The 22,169-nt window shown below is 40.8% G+C and overlaps 2 protein-coding genes across 2 annotated transcripts; both read right to left on the bottom strand.

Annotated features, from left to right (window-relative positions):
- On the bottom strand, positions 1-11,272 carry mfap2 (microfibril associated protein 2). Its single transcript, XM_088337170.1, has 9 exons — positions 11,178-11,272; positions 8,717-8,776; positions 6,204-6,251; positions 6,098-6,124; positions 5,908-5,991; positions 5,791-5,832; positions 5,618-5,705; positions 2,335-2,408; positions 1-2,268 (listed from the first exon to the last, which is right to left on the bottom strand). Exons 2-9 carry the CDS (start codon positions 8,745-8,747, stop codon positions 2,162-2,164), a joined length of 501 nt encoding a protein of 166 aa, XP_088193296.1. The 5' UTR covers positions 8,748-8,776; positions 11,178-11,272; the 3' UTR covers positions 1-2,161.
- Positions 11,273-13,192: 1,920 nt separating this feature from the next.
- sdhb (succinate dehydrogenase complex, subunit B, iron sulfur (Ip)) lies at positions 13,193-22,057 on the bottom strand. Its single transcript, XM_088337169.1, has 8 exons — positions 21,897-22,057; positions 18,877-19,010; positions 17,182-17,267; positions 15,764-15,900; positions 15,463-15,579; positions 15,263-15,364; positions 13,498-13,620; positions 13,193-13,426 (listed from the first exon to the last, which is right to left on the bottom strand). The coding sequence occupies exons 1-8, from the start codon at positions 21,966-21,968 to the stop codon at positions 13,346-13,348; spliced, it is 852 nt and encodes a 283-aa protein (XP_088193295.1). The 5' UTR covers positions 21,969-22,057; the 3' UTR covers positions 13,193-13,345.
- Positions 22,058-22,169: the final 112 nt, after the last annotated feature.

Raw genomic sequence — 22,169 nt, 5'->3', positions numbered from 1 at the left:
TTCTGTTGGGACAAAAAAACATTTTATTATTTTTTAACCATGACAGTTTTACAAAACACTTTTGAAGAAGCTTTCTCAAAGCATTTTTGAACGCTGCTCAAAAAGCTGAGGTCTTCTTCTCCACTGACTGCTTTGACTAAATGACTTTTTTTTTAAGCACCGTATAAAAAAACGTACAAATGCATGTGATTAATAGGGTACGGTATGCGAACCAGACTGAGATGTACCCGCAGCTAGTCACATCTCTATTACAGCACCAGTGTGAAGTTTATAGCACCAGTGATTTGTACAATCATCAAGCTTCTTTGGAGTATATGGATCCATACACACAGGTTCATACATGGGGCGAGGGGTGATCGGGGAGATAAGGTAAACATTTTGTGCGAGAGAAAAAAGAAAGGCAGTGATTCCCAACCTGTAGGAAAATCGTAATACTGTAATTCAATTATTATTTATTTAGCGAATACGGTTATGATGTAACTTTTTAAGCAGGCAGTGAACTTCCTGTTGTTCAGTAGTACCTCAAGATTAGTGATAGGAGAAAAGAAGCTTCATGAAGCACTTGTAACACGTGGTTACTTCTGTAGACTGTTCTTAGTTTAACCATAAGAATCAGTTCAATGGAAACTTAACATTTCTATTAAATCTTTAAACCAAACGTGTGATGTAGAAGTCCAAAACAAACACAAATTCCTCATAAAGCTTCATGAAGCACTTGCAATACTTGGTTACTTCTGTATACTGTTCTTAGTTGAACCATAAAAGTCAGTTCAATGGAAATTCTTCACATTTCTATTAAATCTTTAAACCGAATGTGCCATCTAGAAGTCAAAAACAAGCACAAATTCCTCAAGAAGCTTCATTTGTCTATCACTACTTCAGCTAAAGATACCGTATTTTCTGGAATATAAAGCGCACGAGATTATAATGTGTACTTTTGAAATTTCTTGCAATATTAGTTTTTTAGATGCACCTTACAGTCCAAGAAATATGGTACCTCTGTAGTGTCTACCAATGCAAAACAGCAGCAGGAACATCAATGACATCGAGCCACCATCACATCACATTACTTGCCTAGCAGTACGAGGGCAGTATCAATTAGTAGCACTATTGCTCCATTAAGGTGTCTTGAAAAATGCCTAGTCGTCACCACAGAAGAACAAACAATGACCCATGTTGGCAGGTTATGGAATGAGAAATCTGAATTTTTACGTTATAATATTTACGCACATGTTAAAAAAAATTATGTAATTTCATAGCAGAATATTTTATTTGTAAAATAAGTGTACTAAGTCAAATGGAACTGTGAGAAAAAATGATCTAAACCAAAAATGAGTGCTCAAAAGCATAGGAGTACAAATTATGGAAACTTAAACTAAAAAATTTGCACCATTTTTCTTCAAATTTATTTTACAGCCTTTCGCGAGATATATTTTCATTTCGGATACCCTTAGCAGCAAAGTGCAAAGAAGTATACAAACTACGGAGAAACAAAGTGACCCACACCCTTCTGCTGGTTTTTCTTCTTTTTGGTACGTGTAGCAGCAAGATGGCGGACAATGATATGCCGATTCAAATATCTAGACGTGAAGATTTTTTTAAACAATGCACATTTATATAATAGGTCATGTATTTTCTTTTTTGGTATTTAAATTTGAAAAAAAAAAAAAAAAAGAATTCCGTTTTCTTTACCACTAGGTGGTGCTAAATAATGCACGCTGTTCCTTCAAACATGGATTGTTTTTACATTTGATCTCCTCTGGCTCTCTCGTATTAAACATTTTAGAGTGTGTTTAAATGTGTTCAAGACCCATTCGAGTGCTTTTAATTGTATGACCCATGTTTTGATCAAAGAGTGCATCGCGATACAAGCATAATCATTGTGCAAATGAAAGTTCTCAAGACGCTACTCTAACTGCTTTTACCTACCACAAAATGGTGCCAAAATCCTTCTTTTTTAAAATTTATACGTCTAAAAACACTGTAAATGCTTGAATCTGCGAGTATCCGTAGTATTTACCTGCTATGTGATTTTAGTTTGGTCTTTTGCTGTGAAAGTTGTTTAGTACAAGTTGGGAAACACTGCGTAGGGGAGGAGAAAGTGAAGAATTGTGGATGGTTCCTCAAAGGCACGGGGAGGAGGTGGATTTTAGGGAATCCATTAGCAGCCTCCACCACAGCTCTTCCCGCAGCTCGCCCCCACCGACCCGCAATGGCCGCCGACGGCCGCCACGCCGCAGCGCGAGAACTGGTCCCGGCACAGGTCAGCTAAAGACGAGCAACTTCCAAATAAGTACACAAATTTCAGGTTTGTAATGTAGTGAATGAACTGACCTCTGAGGAGCTCCTCGTGTGCACAAACGGTCCTCATGCAAATTTCCCTGTTGACAACGTAAACGCGCCTCAGGCTGCAAAACAACAAAGAAAAGTCAAAGGGGATCAATAGTCTCATGATTACATGACTAAGTAGTTTCGGTTTCTTTGGATTTAAAGGGACGCTGTGTAATATTTGACCGATAGATGTAGCTGTCATGTATAGTGCAACCGAAAACGGATACTACAAACTACAGAGACGCAAAGTGAACAAATTGCAACATTTTTCTTATTTTTTTCAGCTAGCCCTACGCAAGGTTTTTGTTTCTTAGGCTACCCATATTAGCAAGATGGGGTACAGTCATGTCAGCTCCCTCGAGATGAGACAGTAAAAAAAATACAGATTTCTTGACCTGTGAGTTGTAGGGTGATAACCTTGCTACGAATACAACACCACCGACCCCATTCCAGCCATACAGGTGCTGAACAGCCTTGGGGATGAAGCCAGTCTAGGACAGCCCGCCTCGGGAAAAGCCTGATCCCCTCTGCCATCAACCTTTTAAACAACTGGCCCGCTGACCAATCAGTCTTCCTTCATTTTCCTACGTTTTTTTTTAATGTAATGCCTGTTGTTTTCCCCAAGAGGACCAATAAATTAAATCTAAATCTGATCTGGGCCTCCTGATAGAAAGATTTACGCCTGTCTCACTACGCCACCATGATGGACAGAACCACACCTGTCTCTCAAATCAAGTCAAGTCAAGTCACATTTATTTGTATAGCCCTTAATTACAAAAATGTCTCAAAGGACTGCACAGGATTACAATGACACCATGGCCTGATCTTAAACCAATATGCGGGCAAGGAAAAACTCAAAACCTCAGCGTGAGGAAAAAAGAAACCATGGGAAGGGATCTCACAAGTGGTAATCCCCCTTCCAGAATGACCGGGGTGGAGTCAATTTAGCATTGGGTCCCAGTACACAAACATAGTAAACATCAAAAAAGGAACACTAGGTAACAGGTTGAATGTGCATGACAGCAACCCTCCGCCCCTGATGGACAGTCGTCCACAAGTGTACATTCGAACAACAAAGTTTCACTTCCAGGAAATCGACAATCTGTACCGAGATACATTTATAATAAAGATTAAAATCGCCAAAGCGTTGGCTTGTCATCCAAAAACGGTTATTATTCTTTGTGTGTTAATTCAAGATTGAGTTTGAATGCCAGGCTCTTCAGGTGAGAACTTAGTTATTGATAAAGCTTCAAGTACCTCTCCTTAAGACCAAGTGGCAGGTTCAAATGACACAGTTCCAGGTGTCACTTAAGTCAGAAGAACAGTTTTCAAAGCAACCAACGAGTGCTACGCTCATGCCACATACGAAATAAACATCCCAAGGACGAATCTTCTCTCACGCCCCTCGCTCTCTCGACAAAAGCCCGCCTAAGTGATTCCATCTCTCTCCCTGAGAGAGCGATCTCCAGCAGACCCAAACGACCGGTATGTCGCTCACTCTCGATTTGTAGAAACCAAACAAAATCATAACTGCCGATTTGGTGCTAGGATCCAATGCTTCAAGCACGCCATAGACAATCTTTGCGCATTTCTTTCATGAGCCAGCTTCACTTTCCACAATATATCCACCACTTTTCAAACACTCTGGAAAAAAACATCTCATTCCAATTTCCATCTTGTTGAAATGTTTGTGTATTGATTTTAATTTGAACAAATTCAGTTGTGTGTTTATCAACCAATGTGTGCTTGCTTGTGATTGATTTAGTAATTCATCGTCCAGTCAACGAATCGTAAATGTGTAGCTCTTTTATAAGTATGAACCTGATTGTTATTATTTATTGTTATTACAGTGGATCTTTCGTGTCTTACTCTGGGTTAGAGGTAAGATCAGGCCTAATAAATTCAGCTCGATCCGACCAGAGTCGCGGGTATATAACCCGAACCTGCCCGAACCCGACAGATTAACTTGATTTGATGAATGAGCTCGAAATAAACCCGGAGCTTTAATCAGTCGCCAAAGTAAACATGAAGCTTTACTCTAGCTGTGCCTACTCAAAACCAAACTGTGCGTTTCGTATGAACTTTCAAATCAAGTATGCACTAAAAAGAAAATTAAATTATTCAGATTACAAGATGCAAATAGTAAAAAATTTGGCCAAAAAGCAGAAAGAAAGTTTGTAAAGCTTGTAGGCTATTGGCAAGAAGCAGAAATGACGTTGGACGTGAGAGAGGTGGAAGAAGGAAGCCGCGTTCCTTTTACTCCAACACCGAGTTTGAATATTTCTTTGGATTTAGTGATTTTGAGTTCAACTGATAGTTTGGTCAGCATTTCTTTATCTAAATAATTACTTGAGTAAAAGTATGTGCATGGTGTGGAGATCCTCCTTAAAGGGGAAAAAAAAGAAAAATGGCAAGAGAAAAGCCAGACCGGCCTGACTTAATGATTGCTATTTTAAGCTAGAACCCGGCCCCAATTCGAGTTGGTTTGGGCCCGGACCCAAGATCTTACCTCTACCCTGGGTAATCTAAAGGTTGAAGTAAAATCTTGGGCCCAGGCACGAATTTCGGCCTTAAATGTCGGGCCAGGTCGGGCTTCTCTCTCTCTCTCGTCATTTTTGTTGTGTTTTTTTTTGAGGATCTGCACAGTGTGCACATACTTTTACTGAACTAATTATTTGTATGACTGCTTTTTGCTTCTACTTGAGTAATACTTTTCTGAAGTATCAGTACTTTCACTCGAGTAACACACTTCGGCACTGCAGTTCGACGATAGAAGCACAGAAGCACACACTTCGGCTGAAGTAACAGCTTCTGGTTTACTTCAGGCCGGGTCCCTCAAATCAAGTTAATCAATCGGGTTTGGGCAGGTTCGGGATTATATGCTCGCGGGTCGGGTCGGGCTAGAATCTTCTAGGCCCGATCTTACCTCTAATCTTATGTAACTACAAACGGCACTCAGAAATTCTGAAACTATTCAACTATAAATACAAGATAAAAATGCCACACAGTATCCAAAAAGGGCACGTTTGTATGATACTTCATATATTTGTGCTTATTATTCATATGGATGTTTTTTTTTCAATGGGTGAAGTTGTTTAGACCACTAGGAGGTGCTACGTATTACACATGGTCCCTTAGATTATAACCAGACTAAAATCCTTAAAGGTGACTGAATTTAGGTGAGCCTTTTGACTGACAATTCCAAAATAAATCATGACACAGTGTCTTCTAAGGGGAGTGTCGAGCCCATATCATCGCTTATAAGCGTTTCCATGTGCTTACTTACCTGTAAAAGCAAAGACTGTTAAGACATTGCTTGCAGGGTTTATGCACGGAATAGAGTCTTGTGCAGGGATATTGCTCCTCCCGGCAATCTGGGAATTGAATCAGGCCCAGCATTCACCATAAAAAAAGTCAAATAAAATTCTCTCCAGGAAGTCAGCGGCTCGGCTGTCTTACCAAGAGGACCGGGCTCTGTGGGCTCTGTCTCCAAATCGGTTTCTGAAATTTAAGAAAATCATTCAATCCAAAAAGCTCATTCTCCAGATGGAACTTCAAAGCTTAAACAGAGAATACCTGGTTTTTGTGGACGTACAACAGGATCGATTTGAACCTGCTGCTGGAAGGATCCGGCAGCAGAATCAGGATTTTCAGAAGTTTCTGAAAAGAAAAAACTCTTTACATTTCGACAATATTTACAGGATATCCCCAAACTAGCCTATTTGATTATGCTCAAAGTTCAAAGTTGTGAGAAAATATCCGTTACCTGGAAAATAATCAGGGCCATAATCCTCTACAAAGAAAAAAAAACAATGTTGAAGTCAGCTACAGTACATGTATTGTTTCACTACAATATAAATTTAGGAACTCACCTAGAAAAGGAAATTGTTCCTGGTACTGACCCTGGGCAAGTAGCACAACTGTTGGAGGAGTCATAAAGAGAAAAAAAAACATAAAAAATCTGAAAAAACATTAGGATCAAATAAATCAATGCAAATAATGATGAAATAACTACGAAAGATCAAAGACTTACGGTATTTTGTGTACTATAAAATGCAGCGGATTAAAAGGCTGTCACAGACCAGAACGGACACAGGACTCAATTGCATGCGTTTCTCAGATTTTATTGAAAGAGAGTGAGAGTAAGGCGTGCTTGATTGCTTGATCCGAGGACTGGCGGAGAGCGGGAGCGAGCAAGGCGGGATTGACACTTCCGTGTCGGAAGAAGACAGGCGGGAATGGCAAGTCGTTTGACCAGGGCTGGAGATCAGAGGCGATGTCAAGTTCGTAATAGTGGTCGTAGGCAGGCGGCAGGCAAATCAGGGGTAGTCAGGTTCAGAAATGGGTCGAAAAACGGGAAGCAGGCAGGAAACAGGTTTTAACAGGGCCGGAGTCAGACGGGAACACTCACTGAGTGAAACACAACAGCTCGCAACGATCTGACGCCGGTAACAGGGAGCCGGGGGGTTTAAAAAGTGGCAAGGAGCCAATCAGCGACCAGGGCTGTTGGCGCCACCGGGGCAGCCGCAGGTGTCCCGAATCAGTAATCATGACAAAGGCACACTTTAATAATTTTTCGCGAAATATTTTCATTTATAGGGTTTACCGGACTATACTTACTATTCTAAAATCAAAACTAACATAAAATCTAGGGATTGTTTAAATAAAACTACATCAAAGAGAAACGTTTCATATAACATAAACCAGATTACATAAGGTCAGTCTAACTCAGGGGTCAGCAACCTTTTTGGTGTGGAGTGCCACTTTTAAATGTCCTTGTAAATCAGTGTGCCACACCAAGATTAATGACTCGCACAAGAATTTATTTATATCCAACAGAGCTGTCATTTTACCCCAGTCCGCATGGATACATTGAAATTGTACAACTGACCAATTTTATCTTCCACTATTCTTGTTCATCAACAAACTAAAAAATGAATGTGAGCAACATGTGGAAAGGCCTGTAGACATCCATGACTTCATCAACAATCAACTACAATCAAACAAAACTTGAAACACACACACACACACCTTTAATATATTCGCCATCAGTAAATGATGTTCCGTGCTTTGCCATGCAGTGAGCAATGTGATAGCTTGCTTCAGTGGTGGTGTTTTTAGCAGTGACATATGTTTTCGGGGTCTGTGTTTGTTGGCCGTACCTGGACACAACGCGTTTTAATGTCTCGGCCTTGCCAGACTCGTCCTTGAATTCATGTTCATGTTTCGTCTCGTGATGACGTTTAACACTTGACGTCCAAGGTACAATGCTCTCGAGGCTTAATGCACAAACAGCACGTCATATTTTGCTCAAAGCCTCAGTCATCTGTCTAGGCTGGCTGAAAAGAACGAGATTTTTTCGCTGGCGGAGTTGTTATTTATCACGCGCCGGTGTTTCTGTGCGAGGGTTAAAACACGGATCTTTCTTCCTCTGCGAGGCACCGCGGAGACACATGGGGGGGTGGAGGGGCGCAGCCGTAAAGCCGCTAAACAACACAGCGCGCAATGAAAATGTCTAAATTTCAGGTAAAATGCGCATTTTAAAAAAAAATAATTATTACTTTGCCGTGCGCTCGCGTGCCACTGGTTAACCCCTCGCGTGCCACTGCTGGCAAATGTGTCGTAGGTTGCCGACCCCTGGTCTAACTACTTAAATGACTGGATACCTTCATAAACAGTTACTGTATGTTGTAGCATTTTACTGAAATTATGCATTTTCAATTTAACATACCGTATTTCCAGTATATTAGGCGCACTTGGTTATAGGGCGCAGGAACAAATTCCAGGCAAATTCAGGGGTTTTAGATGCACCTTATAGTCCGTAAACTACGATAATTGCTCTTATAGCATTGTAACTTACACTAAAAGTAGGTCTGGTCTGATGGATATTGCATTTTTCAAGAAATCTTGTACAGTGTATTCTATCTATTCTAAATCTAGTAACAGTGCCCCATCTTATTTTTATACACCTCCTTTACTTTCTAAAATCGCCGTCACCTAAAGTGACTGTAATTTTCTATGACGATTAATTAAAAAAAGGAAATTTTGCATCAAGCTACGTATTTACAGGTGATACCTGGGTGTTAATGGACAAAATTCTCTCTTTACCAGAGACAAGCAGTTAGAGGAGGCAAATGAGGCATTGCCTCACCTGTCATCATGAAAAATATACGTACCCAACAATGCAAAAAAAAACTATTCACTTGGTTTGGGGTATTTCTTTTCAAACATTGGCTCCAAAACGTTTGGAAAACACTGGTTAAGAGAGAACCACTCAGAGCTTTTTAAATTTAATTAACGACCTAGTGCTTTCTTTGCGTGCCATTTAGTTTATCTGCCTCTTCCTGGAGGCGTTTTGACTTTTTCATTGACAAGGGGCTGATACCTGGCATGCAGATGAAGAGAAGGGCTCTCATGGTGGCTGTGGGAGGTAGTCAGACGCTCCCTGTTGAGAAAATCACCAAATGAAATTGATCAGCACAAGCGGAATCACGCTTTCTTGTCCTCTGTAACCTCTCAACCCTCACGAACAGCACCCCCATGCACCCCCTCTCAGGGCCCCAACAAAAGAAATGAAGGGGTGGGTGACAGGAAGAATGTGGAAAGTCTCCCTTTCCTTAGAACAATTGCTGTGTTTTCCCACTTTCCTCCCCTGCAGCAGACAGTCTGGGGCTGCATTCCTGGAAAAGAAACAGCCGGCGGACCCCCGGCACACACTCTCTCGGTACCCCCCCCTCTCTACGGTCTGCGACCACATCCCTCATTTCCCTTCTGTCGCCTCCCCCCTTTCATTTTCTTCCTCTAAACAAATAGTCTTCTTTTGGAGGGGGGGCTAAAAATGGAAGTAATGCACACGTGAAAGACGTCATTGAAATGACCTCCAAATTGCCTCCTCCTCCTTCTAATGATGCTGTTTTTGTACTTGATGGAAAAAAAAGTTCATGATCCTCCTACAATTTCCTGACTCTGCTGTATGCCATCCCCTCACATTTGGGCTTTTTCTCCCTTTTTCGGAATTCTTAATAAAAAGTGCCAGTAATCAAACGTCAATAACCAACTTTTGTTTTCTATTCCAAAAGTGCATCACATTGGCATCAAAGTGCATATTAGTTATGGGAAATCCGGCCATCTTTAAGAGAACTGGCTTCTTGAGCTCGACTCACTCTAAAAAAACAGCTCTTTAGGCTCCCAAACAGATTTTCCGATTTTGTTGTTGTTCCTCTAACCCAGGGGGGTGGCAACAAGCGGCTATGAAGCCCCATTTGGCTCTTTGGCGCTCCCTAGTGGCTCCCTGACATGTTTTCAAAAATGCTTGATGATAGAAAATGACATATTTTCTGTGGGAAGATAATGACCCTGAATGTTTTCCAATGAATAAAAAAACGAAAAAATAACCTCAGCATGAAGAAAATAAGGAAATCTTGAGAAGGGACCGCACATAAGGTAATCCCCCTTCCAGGGTGACCAGGAAGGGCCCGAATAGAGTGCCCCATCTTGTATTTATACACCCCACTACTTTCTAACGCACACATTAAGTGACCTTAGTTGATATAGTCCCCAAATATTATGTAATTGTTATCATTGACAAAAAAATGCTTATTTCTCTTGAAAATATTCAATTTCTTTAACTAAGCTTTAAACATAATGTAATCAGTTTGTTATAAATAAAAAGTCAATAATAGAACTCCTTGTTTTATCTTAAACTCCCTTTTTTCATTATTTTTCCTATTGTAACATTAAATACTTTTAAACAGTACTTTGAGTTGTCCAAAAAGTAACATAAAAATCATTGTTGATTGATCGATCGATTGATACACAAATCTACTATAATGAAACATAATATATAATATAATTAGTTTTAAAAATGTATTATATGTACGACTAAGTAATAATAGCATTATTTTTAACCCTACAGTGAACATTTAACTCATTTAAACTAAGCAACTTTGAAGTGATACAACACGGAATCCCTGAAAAACATTACACAAAAATATGTCAAATTTTTAGTGCAGCAACGAATGAACCTTTACGTACAACAGTAAGCCTTACACTTTTTTATATATTAAAAAAAAGCTAGTTGCGAAACACCTAAAAACACAGGAAATCTAAATTAAAATATTTACAGATCTGCAAAAACAAATAATAAATCACATCTATATTTTATGGTTGGTTGGTTGGATGGATCCCTCAACCATTTGGGTCGTAGGGGCACCATTTCCTGTAGTGTGTTTTGGGTAAGTACAGCCTGGTGTCGCCCATCCCTCTCCAGGCCAACAAAGTCAACAACACAGAATCCTTGCAAAATGGATATTTACCAATCACGTGCGCCTTTAAGGGGAGAAAAAGCATCTCCATAGGGACCCGATCACTTAAAGGAGTCGGCTCATAGGCCGTTTCGTTCACGAACGACACATCACTAGTCCTTATGGCTTTACAGCACACATCTGGGAGCTATTAACCCCCCTTGTTTCCCCTTAATACACCCCTGAACCCCCACCCCACACACAGAGAAATACACACGTATGAACTCGATTCCCAAGAAAAGGTTTTGACTTGAAATGATTCATTTCTTTATTTACAGTTAACAAATCCCCCCTTTCTCCTCCTCTCGCCCCCATGCCCTCATCGACCCCTCGTCCGGCAATACCCCCCTCCCCAATCTCTTCAGTGTGATAATGCACTCCAGCAATGAAAACAGAGCCACTCATCCATCCATGCAAAACGAAGAATGCAAACACAAAGGGCATCAAACAAAACAATCAATTGATTCATTATTTTTTAACATCAGACAAGTCAAATTCCTGACATCTTTTTAATGCATGCAAATGAGAATGGACAAGACTTACAAAAACTTGCAATCAAAGAGCTGCGACTGTCCTCCGCCTTCATGCGCCCCGTGTGTGCTGGGGGGACTTATAGTAGTTTTGTATGGGGTAGTTTTGCAGGGCCACATTGGGCCGACCCACCCGCAGGTCAAGTCTCCTCCCCGTCCGGCCTCTCGAGCACGCACGCAGGCATGAGGGCCTGCAGGCGCCGCATCTGGATGCTCCAAAAGCAGCTCACCCACCCAGGAATCAAAGGCCGTACATTTGCAAACCGTAAATCCTAACAAGGAAAAAAGCCTTCTACTCTCTGTTATATTACTGAGTGTACTTTATCAATGTTAAACCTGACCAAACACACACAAGATGTTATAGTTGAACCCAGACAACGTCTTATCACTGTTATGTTGCATCTGTGCTGTGACCCACATACTTTCAAAGTTCGCCTGACACCAAAATGTAATATCTTAGTTGGGCATTCTGTGGAATTGATATGATCTATTCTATTAGGAGAGCAGAAAGTAGTGAAAGACCTTGCCCAAAAGGCACATACCATATCTATACAGGTTTTATCGGATCAAGGTGGACTTTTGGCTCTTCTGGTGGAAATTAAACAAATACCATATTGAAACAAATGAGGGTAAAATGTCAAGCCGAACATGAAATCGATATATTCCACATGATTATGCTGAGCTAGATTTAACATATATGTTGTTGATATATGTTACCCAAAATGCCTTGTTATAAAATCCTGATTACATGATTAGAATAATGTGAAAAGTGTTACGGTTGTCAAGGGGGACAGGACTAAGATAAGCTCTGCCTTTTTCCTATCTTTTTATTCCCTCTGTTATGTCAATTGTTTATCAAAGCTGTTGATTTTCAACTTATTGTTAACTTGTATATGATGGCCAGTGAAAGAAACATAAAAATGTTAATCAATTAATCAACCAACCAATCAAACCGATCGATCAACCGACCGACATTACAATGCACTTTTAACTTAGGCCTATCTCCAAGCATCAATCCATCCATTACCTGCACTGCTTATCTTCAGTAAGGTCGCGGGGGTGCTGGAGCCCATCCCAGCTATCTTCAAGCGGTGGGCAGGGGACACCCTGAACTGGTGGCCAGCCAGTCGCAGGGCAGAAACAGACAACTCAGCTCATTCACACCTAGGGATAATTTGGACTGGCCAATTAACCTGACATGCATGTTTTTGGAATGTGAGAGGAAACCGGAGTGCCCGGAGGAAACCCACGCAAGCATGAGAAGAACATGCAAACTTCACGAAGGAGGTTCGATCTCATGACCTCAGAACTGTGCCGCACTGGCGCTAACCACTGCGTCGCCGTGCTACCCTATCTCCAAGCACTACCTTATAATATTTTTGCGTTCTTATAAATCTTTATTACTGTATCTGTTTATCCTGGAGTGTCAGGTAGAGTTTGGTCGTAAACAATGTTCACTATAGGGAGGATGTCAGAAACCTCCTTTTTTAAAAAATGGAAATTATTCTCATCTTTATAACTAAGCACAAACTGTATTTTTTTGGTCGATAAAAGTGCTCATTTTACCCCCCAAAATTTAAATTTTTCTAGAGATGATTACTTTTTACAAAAAATTATGTGTGACTGACAAGCTGAGCACCCCCAAAATTTAACCCAAGCACCCCCCAAAATGATAGATGGTGTTGCTCCCTCATTTCTTTCAGTTTGGTCATCCTGGAAGGGGCATTACCTCATGTGCGGTCCCTTCTCAAGATTTCTTCATTTTCCTCATGTTGAGGTTTTGAGTTTTTTCCCTGCTCTCATGTAGGTTTTAGATCAGGGGATGGTGTCATAATAGTATGTGGTTTGCAATAATCTGTGGTCTGTGAAGCCCTTTGAGACTCTTTGTGATTAAGGGCGTCACAAGTAAACATGACTTGTCTCGACTATGGTTGTTATTAGTGACAAAGCCAAAACAAAGCCTTCAAATCCACATTGTCTCTGCAGTCATATAAAACAAAATGCAATTATGCACACGAAGAAAGCTTATTTTTTACATGAGCAATTTATTAAAGCACACATATTGTTCATCAGGCAAGTCTTATGCATGTCTGCAAAAAAAGTGTCCATTTGACAGAAAGCACATTTTGGAATAGACCAGGCATAATTTAATGATATCTTGTACAGAGAACAGCTGGCTGTTCAAATAGCAGCCGCTTTCTTCTCTTTATAGGTGGCCATCATCTTCTTGATCTCCGCTATTGCTTTCCCTGGGTTTAGCCCCTGCAAAGGGAAAACGGTTTAGTGTGGCGCAAGTCCTTAGCCGGACGCCGATCCGTGGCCGCCCCCTTTACCTTTGGGCACGTCTTGGTGCAATTCATGATAGTGTGGCAGCGGTAAAGAGAGAATGGATCCTGCAGCTTAGACAGACGCTCTTCTGTGAAGTCATCCCGCGAGTCGATCATCCAACGATAGGCCTGCGGGACGACGGGGAGACGACACATCAATGAGGCTGAATATTCTAGCACGCAAAATCAACCCCCGGTGATGCCGGCATGAAAGTGACAGATTTTTAAAGTAGTGGTACGGGGACCCTTCGCTACTTCATGCTTCAGTTGATTGCTTCACGGATGTCTTTATGGTCATTAATAAACATATTGTCCTTTGTATCCTACAGACAGCGCACAGCAAATGCTAGCATGGGGGCAGATTAGCGAGGGTTTTGTGTGTTGGGTGTGCTTGACTGTCGGTGTGTGTGACTATGAGAGGCAGGTGTATGCTGTCGGTCAAACAATGGGGTGGGCTCACAAGTCAATGTGTCTACCCCTCCACCTCCCAAAAAACTGCAGGGCCGCTGGATAGCTTTTTGCATCACGTTACGTTGAAAAGTATTTCATCAATTAAATCAGACTCTGAGGAAAAGCAGTAGAGCGCAAAGAAATGGCGATCACCAGTGGGTGATTTGTGGATTGTTATCGGGTCCGGGTAGAGACTGAGGCGGCGTCAGGGAAGAAGGCAATAGCGAGGCTGTAGGTCCAGCCTACTGCCACGGCTAAGCTACTGTATCTAACAACCCCCACAAGCTACCCCTGCAGAGCCTGTATCTCATCAACGGCAGATCCTGTAGCTAAGAAAAGGATGACCTGGAGCTACAACTCATAGTAAACCGATATACTCGCAAAATTTGTATTTTTATCATCGTGAATACTTGGCTCAATTCGAGAAGACCCGATGCTAGCGTGAAGCCAGCCAGCTGCTCTCTAAATTGCTTTCTTACTCTGAAAGAAGCCAACCAATTTCATTTTACTTTTGTATAATAACAGAGCTTTCATTCAACTGCATTTCTGTTTTCTCTATTTTTATTTGTAGATCTGTAGTTGTTATTTTGTGACAGTCGTATACTCTCAGTCAGTAAGGACACTATTCTGAGGTAAGTTTGACCCTGGGGGCTTTTGTGAAGGTGCAATGCTACTTGGATTTTCACTTTTTGTTTACTGAGGGATTGCTGTACCATTACAATTTATCAATGTTTTCCTTACAACTGCAGAAATGTATTATTCCACTTTCAAATACGTACTTTCTCGTGTTAAACCACCACTAGAGGGCACTTGACACCAAAATCCGCCTTAGTTGCAAGTGTAAATACCTTAAGGCATGTGTCAAACTGATGGCCTGGGGCCAAATGTGTCCCGCCACATCATTATTTGTGCCCAAGCTTGATACGGGTCAAAAGATTGCTTTGAGAACTACATTTACCACAAATTTTCTCTTTTTAAGTCTTTATTATGTGTTTATCCCAGAGTGGGCTCCAACGCAATACCCCCAAAGGAGGACCAAGGGGCCCGCAGACCTGTTCTAAAAATAGCTCACCATTGTTAGGTCATTGTGATTTTCTAGTAAAATAATTTTTAGTGGTTTATTGTGTCCATTTAACCCTACCTCCAATAATTTATCAAGTTATAGCTATTCTGTTACTATATTATTACCAGGTTAGTTATTTTAAAAATGGGTGATATTTGTGATTGAAAAGGTAGGAGACCCCTGCTCTAAACAATGTACACTATGTTGTTATCAATGACAATAAAGACTCGCTTAATTTTAAGATATTGCACTATATACCTGCATGAGCACGGCAGGCCCGAGGTATTTGTCTCCGTTCCACCAGTAGCTTGGGCAGCTGGTGCTGCAGCAGGCACAGAGGATGCACTCGTAGAGCCCGTCCTGTGCCAGAAGAAAGGGGAGTGAGCTTTTCTCTTAGCATCATGACGCTTGCATTACAGATAGCCAATGTAAAAGCGGAAACGAGAGTTGCTACGTGCCAGTTTTTGCCTGTCCTCCACCGTCTGCAGGTACTGCTCCTTCCCCTCCTGGGACTCATCTTTCTTCTTCAGGTAAGGCTCAATAGACTTGTACTGTGCATAGAAGTTGCTCATGTCCTGCCAAGAAAAGGGAAAAATATTGTACTCCGTCGTATATTCAACAAAATGTTTTTGTTTTTTTCTGTTTCTTCACAAGCTTCGAAACAGACTTTGCAAATACACGTGACTTGAGATATTTTTCTTTTAAGTGCAGCATGTTACTCTTCTCTCAAGTTAGTATTAATACACTCAAGATACTCACAGGCACTAAGTCCTTGACCACATACATATGGGGGAGAGGGTATATCTTTGCCGCTTTGCTGAGGTTCGTATCGATCTTGTTAAGGCAGGCCAGTGTGTTCCCGCCGTTGATGTTCATTGCACATGAGCCACAAATACCTGAAATCACAAAACCACGAGTGACACCTCACTTCATTTTGTTTCACAGAGAAAAAAAAATCAGGCACTCTTTCTATGTCATTTATAACAGCACGGACCAGTTTAACATATGACCATGTTCTCACGGCTCGGCCCAACAATATCATCAGTAATAACAACAATAACAACACAATAAGACAAGTAACAATAATAATAACCACAAGTAACCACTTGGCGACCAGGGATCTAGATGACATAGGAAAAGGAATTAGATTTAATCTCATCATCACAAAATGTTTACTGACTGTGTAATGACCTAGTGATTAGGATTTAGCGCTCTCACCGGGTTCGATTCCCGCTGCACCCAATGCTGAGCAGATGAGGTCAGCAATATTGAGCGAATGATGAATTATTGCTAAGTTACGGAGATACACTACTGTAAAACCTTGGTACAGACGATCCCCTAATTCTGACCATTCAATTTACGTAAAATGTAGAAAAATATCCGGACATTGCTGTAAGTTAAATTTTGTATTCTGTGCACCCTTTCCCGAGTAGAAGACAGTACTGTAGTGCTTCTTTCTGTCGCTACTGGCGAGTGGCGCTGTGAGAGGTCACCTAGAATTCACCCTGAAGAAGAAATCCGGCTTCCTCTTCCTATTTCGTGTGTAAAAATTATACACTGTATCTCCAGCGCGCTAAAAACTTTGACATTTTTATTATTTAATATTTTGTCCACCCATTCACTGTGGTTGGTGTTAAGTGTAAAGAAGAGAATAGCCGTTTCTTTTCAAATGAAAGTGGAATAAGAAAGCTTGATGCGGTTGAGAAAATGGTTGGATCGCTTTTTTTCGGCCACTTTTTACCACGAAAGAGAAAATCCCCGAACTTGAAGTTCATCTTCCAAAAGTAAGTTAAACTTAACTTTATAGAGCATATTATTTTATGAAATGTTTATTTTTGGTAAAAAAAAAAACAGGTTACTTATACAAGCCCTAAACATACTTATATAAACTTTAAACATACAAAATATAGCACTGAAGCAACTTACGGACAAATTCAACTAACAAACGATCGTCCGGAACCTATCTCGTTCGTAAGTAGGGCAGCGTCTGTATAACGCAAACTCAAACTTTAAGGGTTTTTTTGGAATGAGAAAAACAAAACATGTGTACATAAATAAACACGGTACAAGCAATAAATAATGTTTTTTTTTCTTTAAGTACGGTCCCACACCAAACGACCAACGGCCCGGTACCAGTCCGTGGCCCAGTGTTTGCAGACCACTGATTAAGAACACACCTTCTCTGCAGGAGCGACGGAAAGTTAAGGTGGGATCCATTTCGTTTTTGATCTTGATCAGAGCGTCAAGTACCATCGGGCCACATCTGCAAGTAGGAGTAAATAAAATTAGCAATTTTTTTTTTTTTTCTGTGTCACACAAAACTGACAAAGAGAAAACTTGAGATAATCTAGAGCAGAGGTCTCCATTATGGTGCGTGCGGGCACCAGGTAGTGCCCTTAAAACACCCGAATAGCCTGTGGACTACTTCTGTAAGTAGCTCATTGTGATTTTCAAGGAAATTTTATTTCTTACTGGCTTGATGTCTTTTTGGTTAATGGGCCTATAATGATCCCACTCTACTGACTACCACCAAGCAATAACATAGTAACAACACAATAATAACATGATAACTTTGCCATTTTGGAAATACTGTACATATGAAACTAGTACCTTTTCGCACTTATCAGTGACAAAAAGGAATTCTTAGCTTCCACAAAGGTCAGTGATCAGTAATCTTGAGCAGGGGTAGAGAAACTTCCAACTCGAAGAGCCATGAAAGTAAAACATTTTGATTTGTTGAGACCCACACCAAAAATTTCAAGACAAAATTCAACAAAAAAAAATCAAACCTGCTCTCCGGACAAACAAATTTTATTTCACTGTTGATTGGAGAAAATCTATATAATAATCATAATAATGCCAGACTGCTTCCCATATTAATAAGCATACCACTTAAAAATTGTATCTCTCCCACAGTTACTTAATATCGTCAAATTTAATTTTTGTCAATACAGCACGGCGGCGCAGTGGTTAGCGCTTGTGCGGCACAGTTCATGTCATGGGAACCTGTCGTGGGTTCAAATCCAGCTCCAGACTTCCTGTGCGGAGTTTGTATGTTCTCCCCGTGCTTGCGTGGGTTTCCTCCGGCCACTCCGGTTTCCTCCCACATTCCAAAAACATGCATTGCCGGTGAATTGGCCGGTCCAAATTGTCCCTAGGTGTGAATGAGCGAATGAGTTGTCTGTCCCTGTGTGCCCTGCGATTGGCTGGCAACCAGTTCAGGGTGTCCCCTGCCCACTGCCCGGAGATGGCTGGGATGGGCTCCAGCCCTCCCGCGACCCTAATGAGGATAAGCGGTACGGCTAATGAGATGAGATGAATAAAAGTTTCAAAACAAGGTGTGGGCAGAATTCTTTTGTAAAAATGTCATAAAATATTGCAAACAAGAAGGCTACAGATGTATTAAAGCGTGTGTTGTGCTATGTGTGAAGCGATCCGCTCAGTCCTACCGTTTGTGCAGTCTAATTGTTCTGAGTGCTTGGCTGGCGTTTTCAACTGTTTGTTCTATGGGTTTTCAGCATAAAGTGTCTCATCAGTGAACACACATTGTTTAATGACGTCCTATATAAAGGATTCCTCAGAGACATAAAGCCAAAACGTGGTCAGTTTGTGTAAACTGCAGTTAAAACTTTGCCATATGTATTTTGGACCAAACATACAGATTACTGTGTTGTTTCGGCATCGCATACGCTAAAATTAGGAGCCACAGAAAGATCACTACGGCTCTTGATAAATCTCCGAGCCAGTTGTACACATGAAAAGAGCCATACCTTCGCAATCCCTGATCTAGAGGCCGATTAACAAGTTTGGATATTCTACTGTACTTTATGCTCTGCAGCTGTCGCCGGCCGGAATTTAGGTCACCTACGTACGTGTTCAGATCGATTTCGAAAGTCTGCATGCGAGGTTTGTCTCCTGGAGTGTCTGGGTCCCATCTGTACACCTGAAACTTCTTAATCCGGGGCTGTACTGCTGGAGCAGCTGCTGTCTGCGCACAACGCACTGCCTGCCATGGCATAAATTGAATTAAGAAAAAACAAACAAACATCATGTAACCAAAAAAAGCAGGTGGAATATGTTAGAGACACGCGTTTCCAAACCTAACAGGAAAACATTTTTATAGTCCTTAACCCCTTAACGTTGCTTTTGATAAACAAATTATGTGTTTGTATGATGTCACCAGTAATTGAGAAAAGTCATTCTTCAGTCATTTTAAAGCTTAAAATCTCACCATTTCAAAATATACTCATCACAAACATAAGGCCCATCAGTCTGAAACAAGATACCCGAAAACTATAAAGCCGGCGTAACTCACCAATTACGTCCCCGGGCCGCTATCAAATTCGTTAAATTTAAGCAAAAATGGCTTTGTTACATCCAGGACAATTCAAGAGTGTAAAATATTTACTACAAAACACACGATAATGCCGACAGATTAAAAAAATTCCGTCTAAAAGAACGTCGGCTTCGTTCAAAGTTCCTTCCTGTAATTCGTTCGCTTCATTTCAAAACTCCCCTTTAAAAATAGACAGACTCGTAAAATTATTTCCAATATAGTAGTTAGCCTCTGACCTTTCTTTTTTATACTACTCTCGGCCAATAGCAGGCTTGTATCAGCGGTCTACAGCCTGCATTTGACTGTACAAGCCTGTTTGATTAAAGGGAGACTGCCTCCAGTAAGTCCAAATATCTTCAGCCAGTAGTAACCAATTCGAATGACGATTGACACATAGATAAGCCAATGAAATTTCTAACATAAATGTATGCAATTTTTCGATTTGTATTCAAATCACAGTCGAAATTAATCGTGCGCAAAGCAATTTATGATTAATTCTTGCGCACCCTTATTTCGCGCGAGTGTGCACAATCATTGATTTGACTTCTGGAAGGAGAAGTCAACCATTTTCTTTCACAATGCCTAGGAGCGAGCAGCAGCAAGTCAACTGCAGGAGAGAGAGTGGGAAAGGTGAGAGGAGAGAGAGTGGGAAAGGTGAGATGGCACAACATTCATTTGGACAGGTAACTTAAAATTAGTTTTACCTGGTTATATCAGTATCAGAAATTATTTTCCCCCCATTTTATTATGAATATTTTGTTTGTTTGTTTGTTTGTACATGATTCAATTGTTTGTTTGTTTGTACATGATTCAAATTGAATCTTTTCTTCCGGCGCCGTCACGAATGGCAGCCACTCCAGCAGCTCCCGTGTTATTTTCGATTGTTCTCAGCTCAGGGATGCTGCTGGAAATGTGAATTTCCCTTCGGGGATGAACAAAGTATCTATCTATCTATCTAAAGAAATTGGCTAAAGTGAAATACTATTTTGCAACTGTAAAAGTGTCGTAAATTGGTCATCTCTAACTGGCCACTTTTAGAAACGCCAGTCTAAGAAAAATGTGTAAAATACAATGTTTAGCTGTTTAGATTGTTACCAAAGGTAACAGGTAAGGCTTCAAAAGCTATTGTCTCACCTATTTTACAGCGGAGACACCCATGCTACACTTATCTGCAGGTATTTAATTGCAAAAAGAATTTCAGGTGAAAATAACAACCGTTTGTTTATTTATATGTGTTCCGCCTCAGATTACTCAATGTTTAGTAGCGCTTTCAGTAATTGTTACAGTTTGGAACAAAACTATTACCTTCAAAAATAGACCAAAACGATCCACATTCTTTAAATAGTTTAAAAACAACATTCAATTTACTTTGGGTACATCTTGGATTGGGATTTTAGGCGACCAGTTGAGGGTGTCCCCTGCCCACTGCCCGAAGATAGCTGGGATAGGCTCCAGCACACCCGAGACCCTACTGAGGATAAGCGGTGCAGATAATGGATGGGTATACAGCACAGGTGTCAAACAGGCAGCCTGCGGGCCGGATCAGGCTCGCTAAGTGATTGAATCCGGCCCGCGAGACAACAACCAGAGAGGCGCAAGAGAATAACAAGTTGCAGGTTGAAATATGTCAATTTGATGTTGCCAAAGCCAGGTGCCTCTTACAAAAGCATTGTACTTGTATTTATTTCTCTTTCTCTCTCTCTGTCTCTCTCTTCCTTTGTTGCTCTTTGTCTTTCTCTCTCTGTCTTTTTAACTTCTTTTGCTCCAACTTTTTTTCCTTTTCTCTTTTCCTACCATTCGCGCTTTCTTTTCTCTTTTCTCTCCTCCTGTCTTTCTATTTCTTTTCGGATTTCTTTCTTCCTCTCCCTTTCTTTCCCCCTCTCTCATGACTTCTCTTTTTATCTCTTTTGTTTCTCACGCTCTCTCACTCTTTCTTTGTCCTGCCCGCTCTCCTTTTCCCTCCCTCTCTTATTTCTTTATCTATTTTTCTTTCTCTTTAATCTACTAGTCCGGCCCCCGACAGAATGTTCTATCGTGGGGCCCCTAAGTTAAAATGAGTTTGACACCCCTGGTATACAGGAACGTTAAAAATCTAAATCTCATTTACCAACAAGTATAAATGCTAGTACATTTGCTGTTAAAAACGTCATATTGGAATATAATATTGTGAATGTGCTTAATTGCTGTTGAGATTGTCATGATTGTTTTCTGTTATTAGTGTCAATAAATTTGTTCAAACCAAAAAAAAAATCAAGAAAATGTAGTTTTTTCCCCCTGCTTATGTTGTTGTACCTCATTAGTGAATGATCGGTGCATAACGGTAATCAAACAATGCTGTGATTGTTTAGTATCGTTAAGCAAACAAACCAGCACGATTTAAAAAAAATTAAGTATAATGAGATGTTCATAATAGTTAGCCAGTAGCTAGTAATCACTAGCCAGCATAGTATGTAATCAACATTGGCGGTGTCCCCTCTCTGTTGTTAAAGTGAGTTATACAACTGCAAACAAAATGTCGGAGAAAAAAATGACGAAGGCAGTTATTAAAGAACATACCGCTACACCAGTTGAGGAGCGGATCGCCAACTTAGCACAACGGCTCAAGGACGTTAAGGTAGCTACGGACATGTCGATTTTGGTTCTCTAACCTTCCTTTACCTCCTCATTGTCCCACAATGCATCGCTCCGGGGTTACGAGACGTGGGAGCGCTCGGTTCAACGGCGTGTCCCGGTTTGGAACGCCTGCGCTTCTTTCCAAAGACCCTAAAAGGTTTAAAAAATGAGTCTAAATATCTTATCCATCCGAATTTATTTTTACTTATTTCTCTA

This window comes from Urocampus carinirostris, chromosome 6 (assembly GCF_059441175.1).
Source record: "Urocampus carinirostris isolate Australia breed hairy pipefish chromosome 6, RoL_Ucar_1.0, whole genome shotgun sequence".
Lineage (NCBI taxonomy): Eukaryota > Metazoa > Chordata > Actinopteri > Syngnathiformes > Syngnathidae > Urocampus > Urocampus carinirostris.
This window is presented reverse-complemented; position numbering and strand designations above follow the sequence as displayed.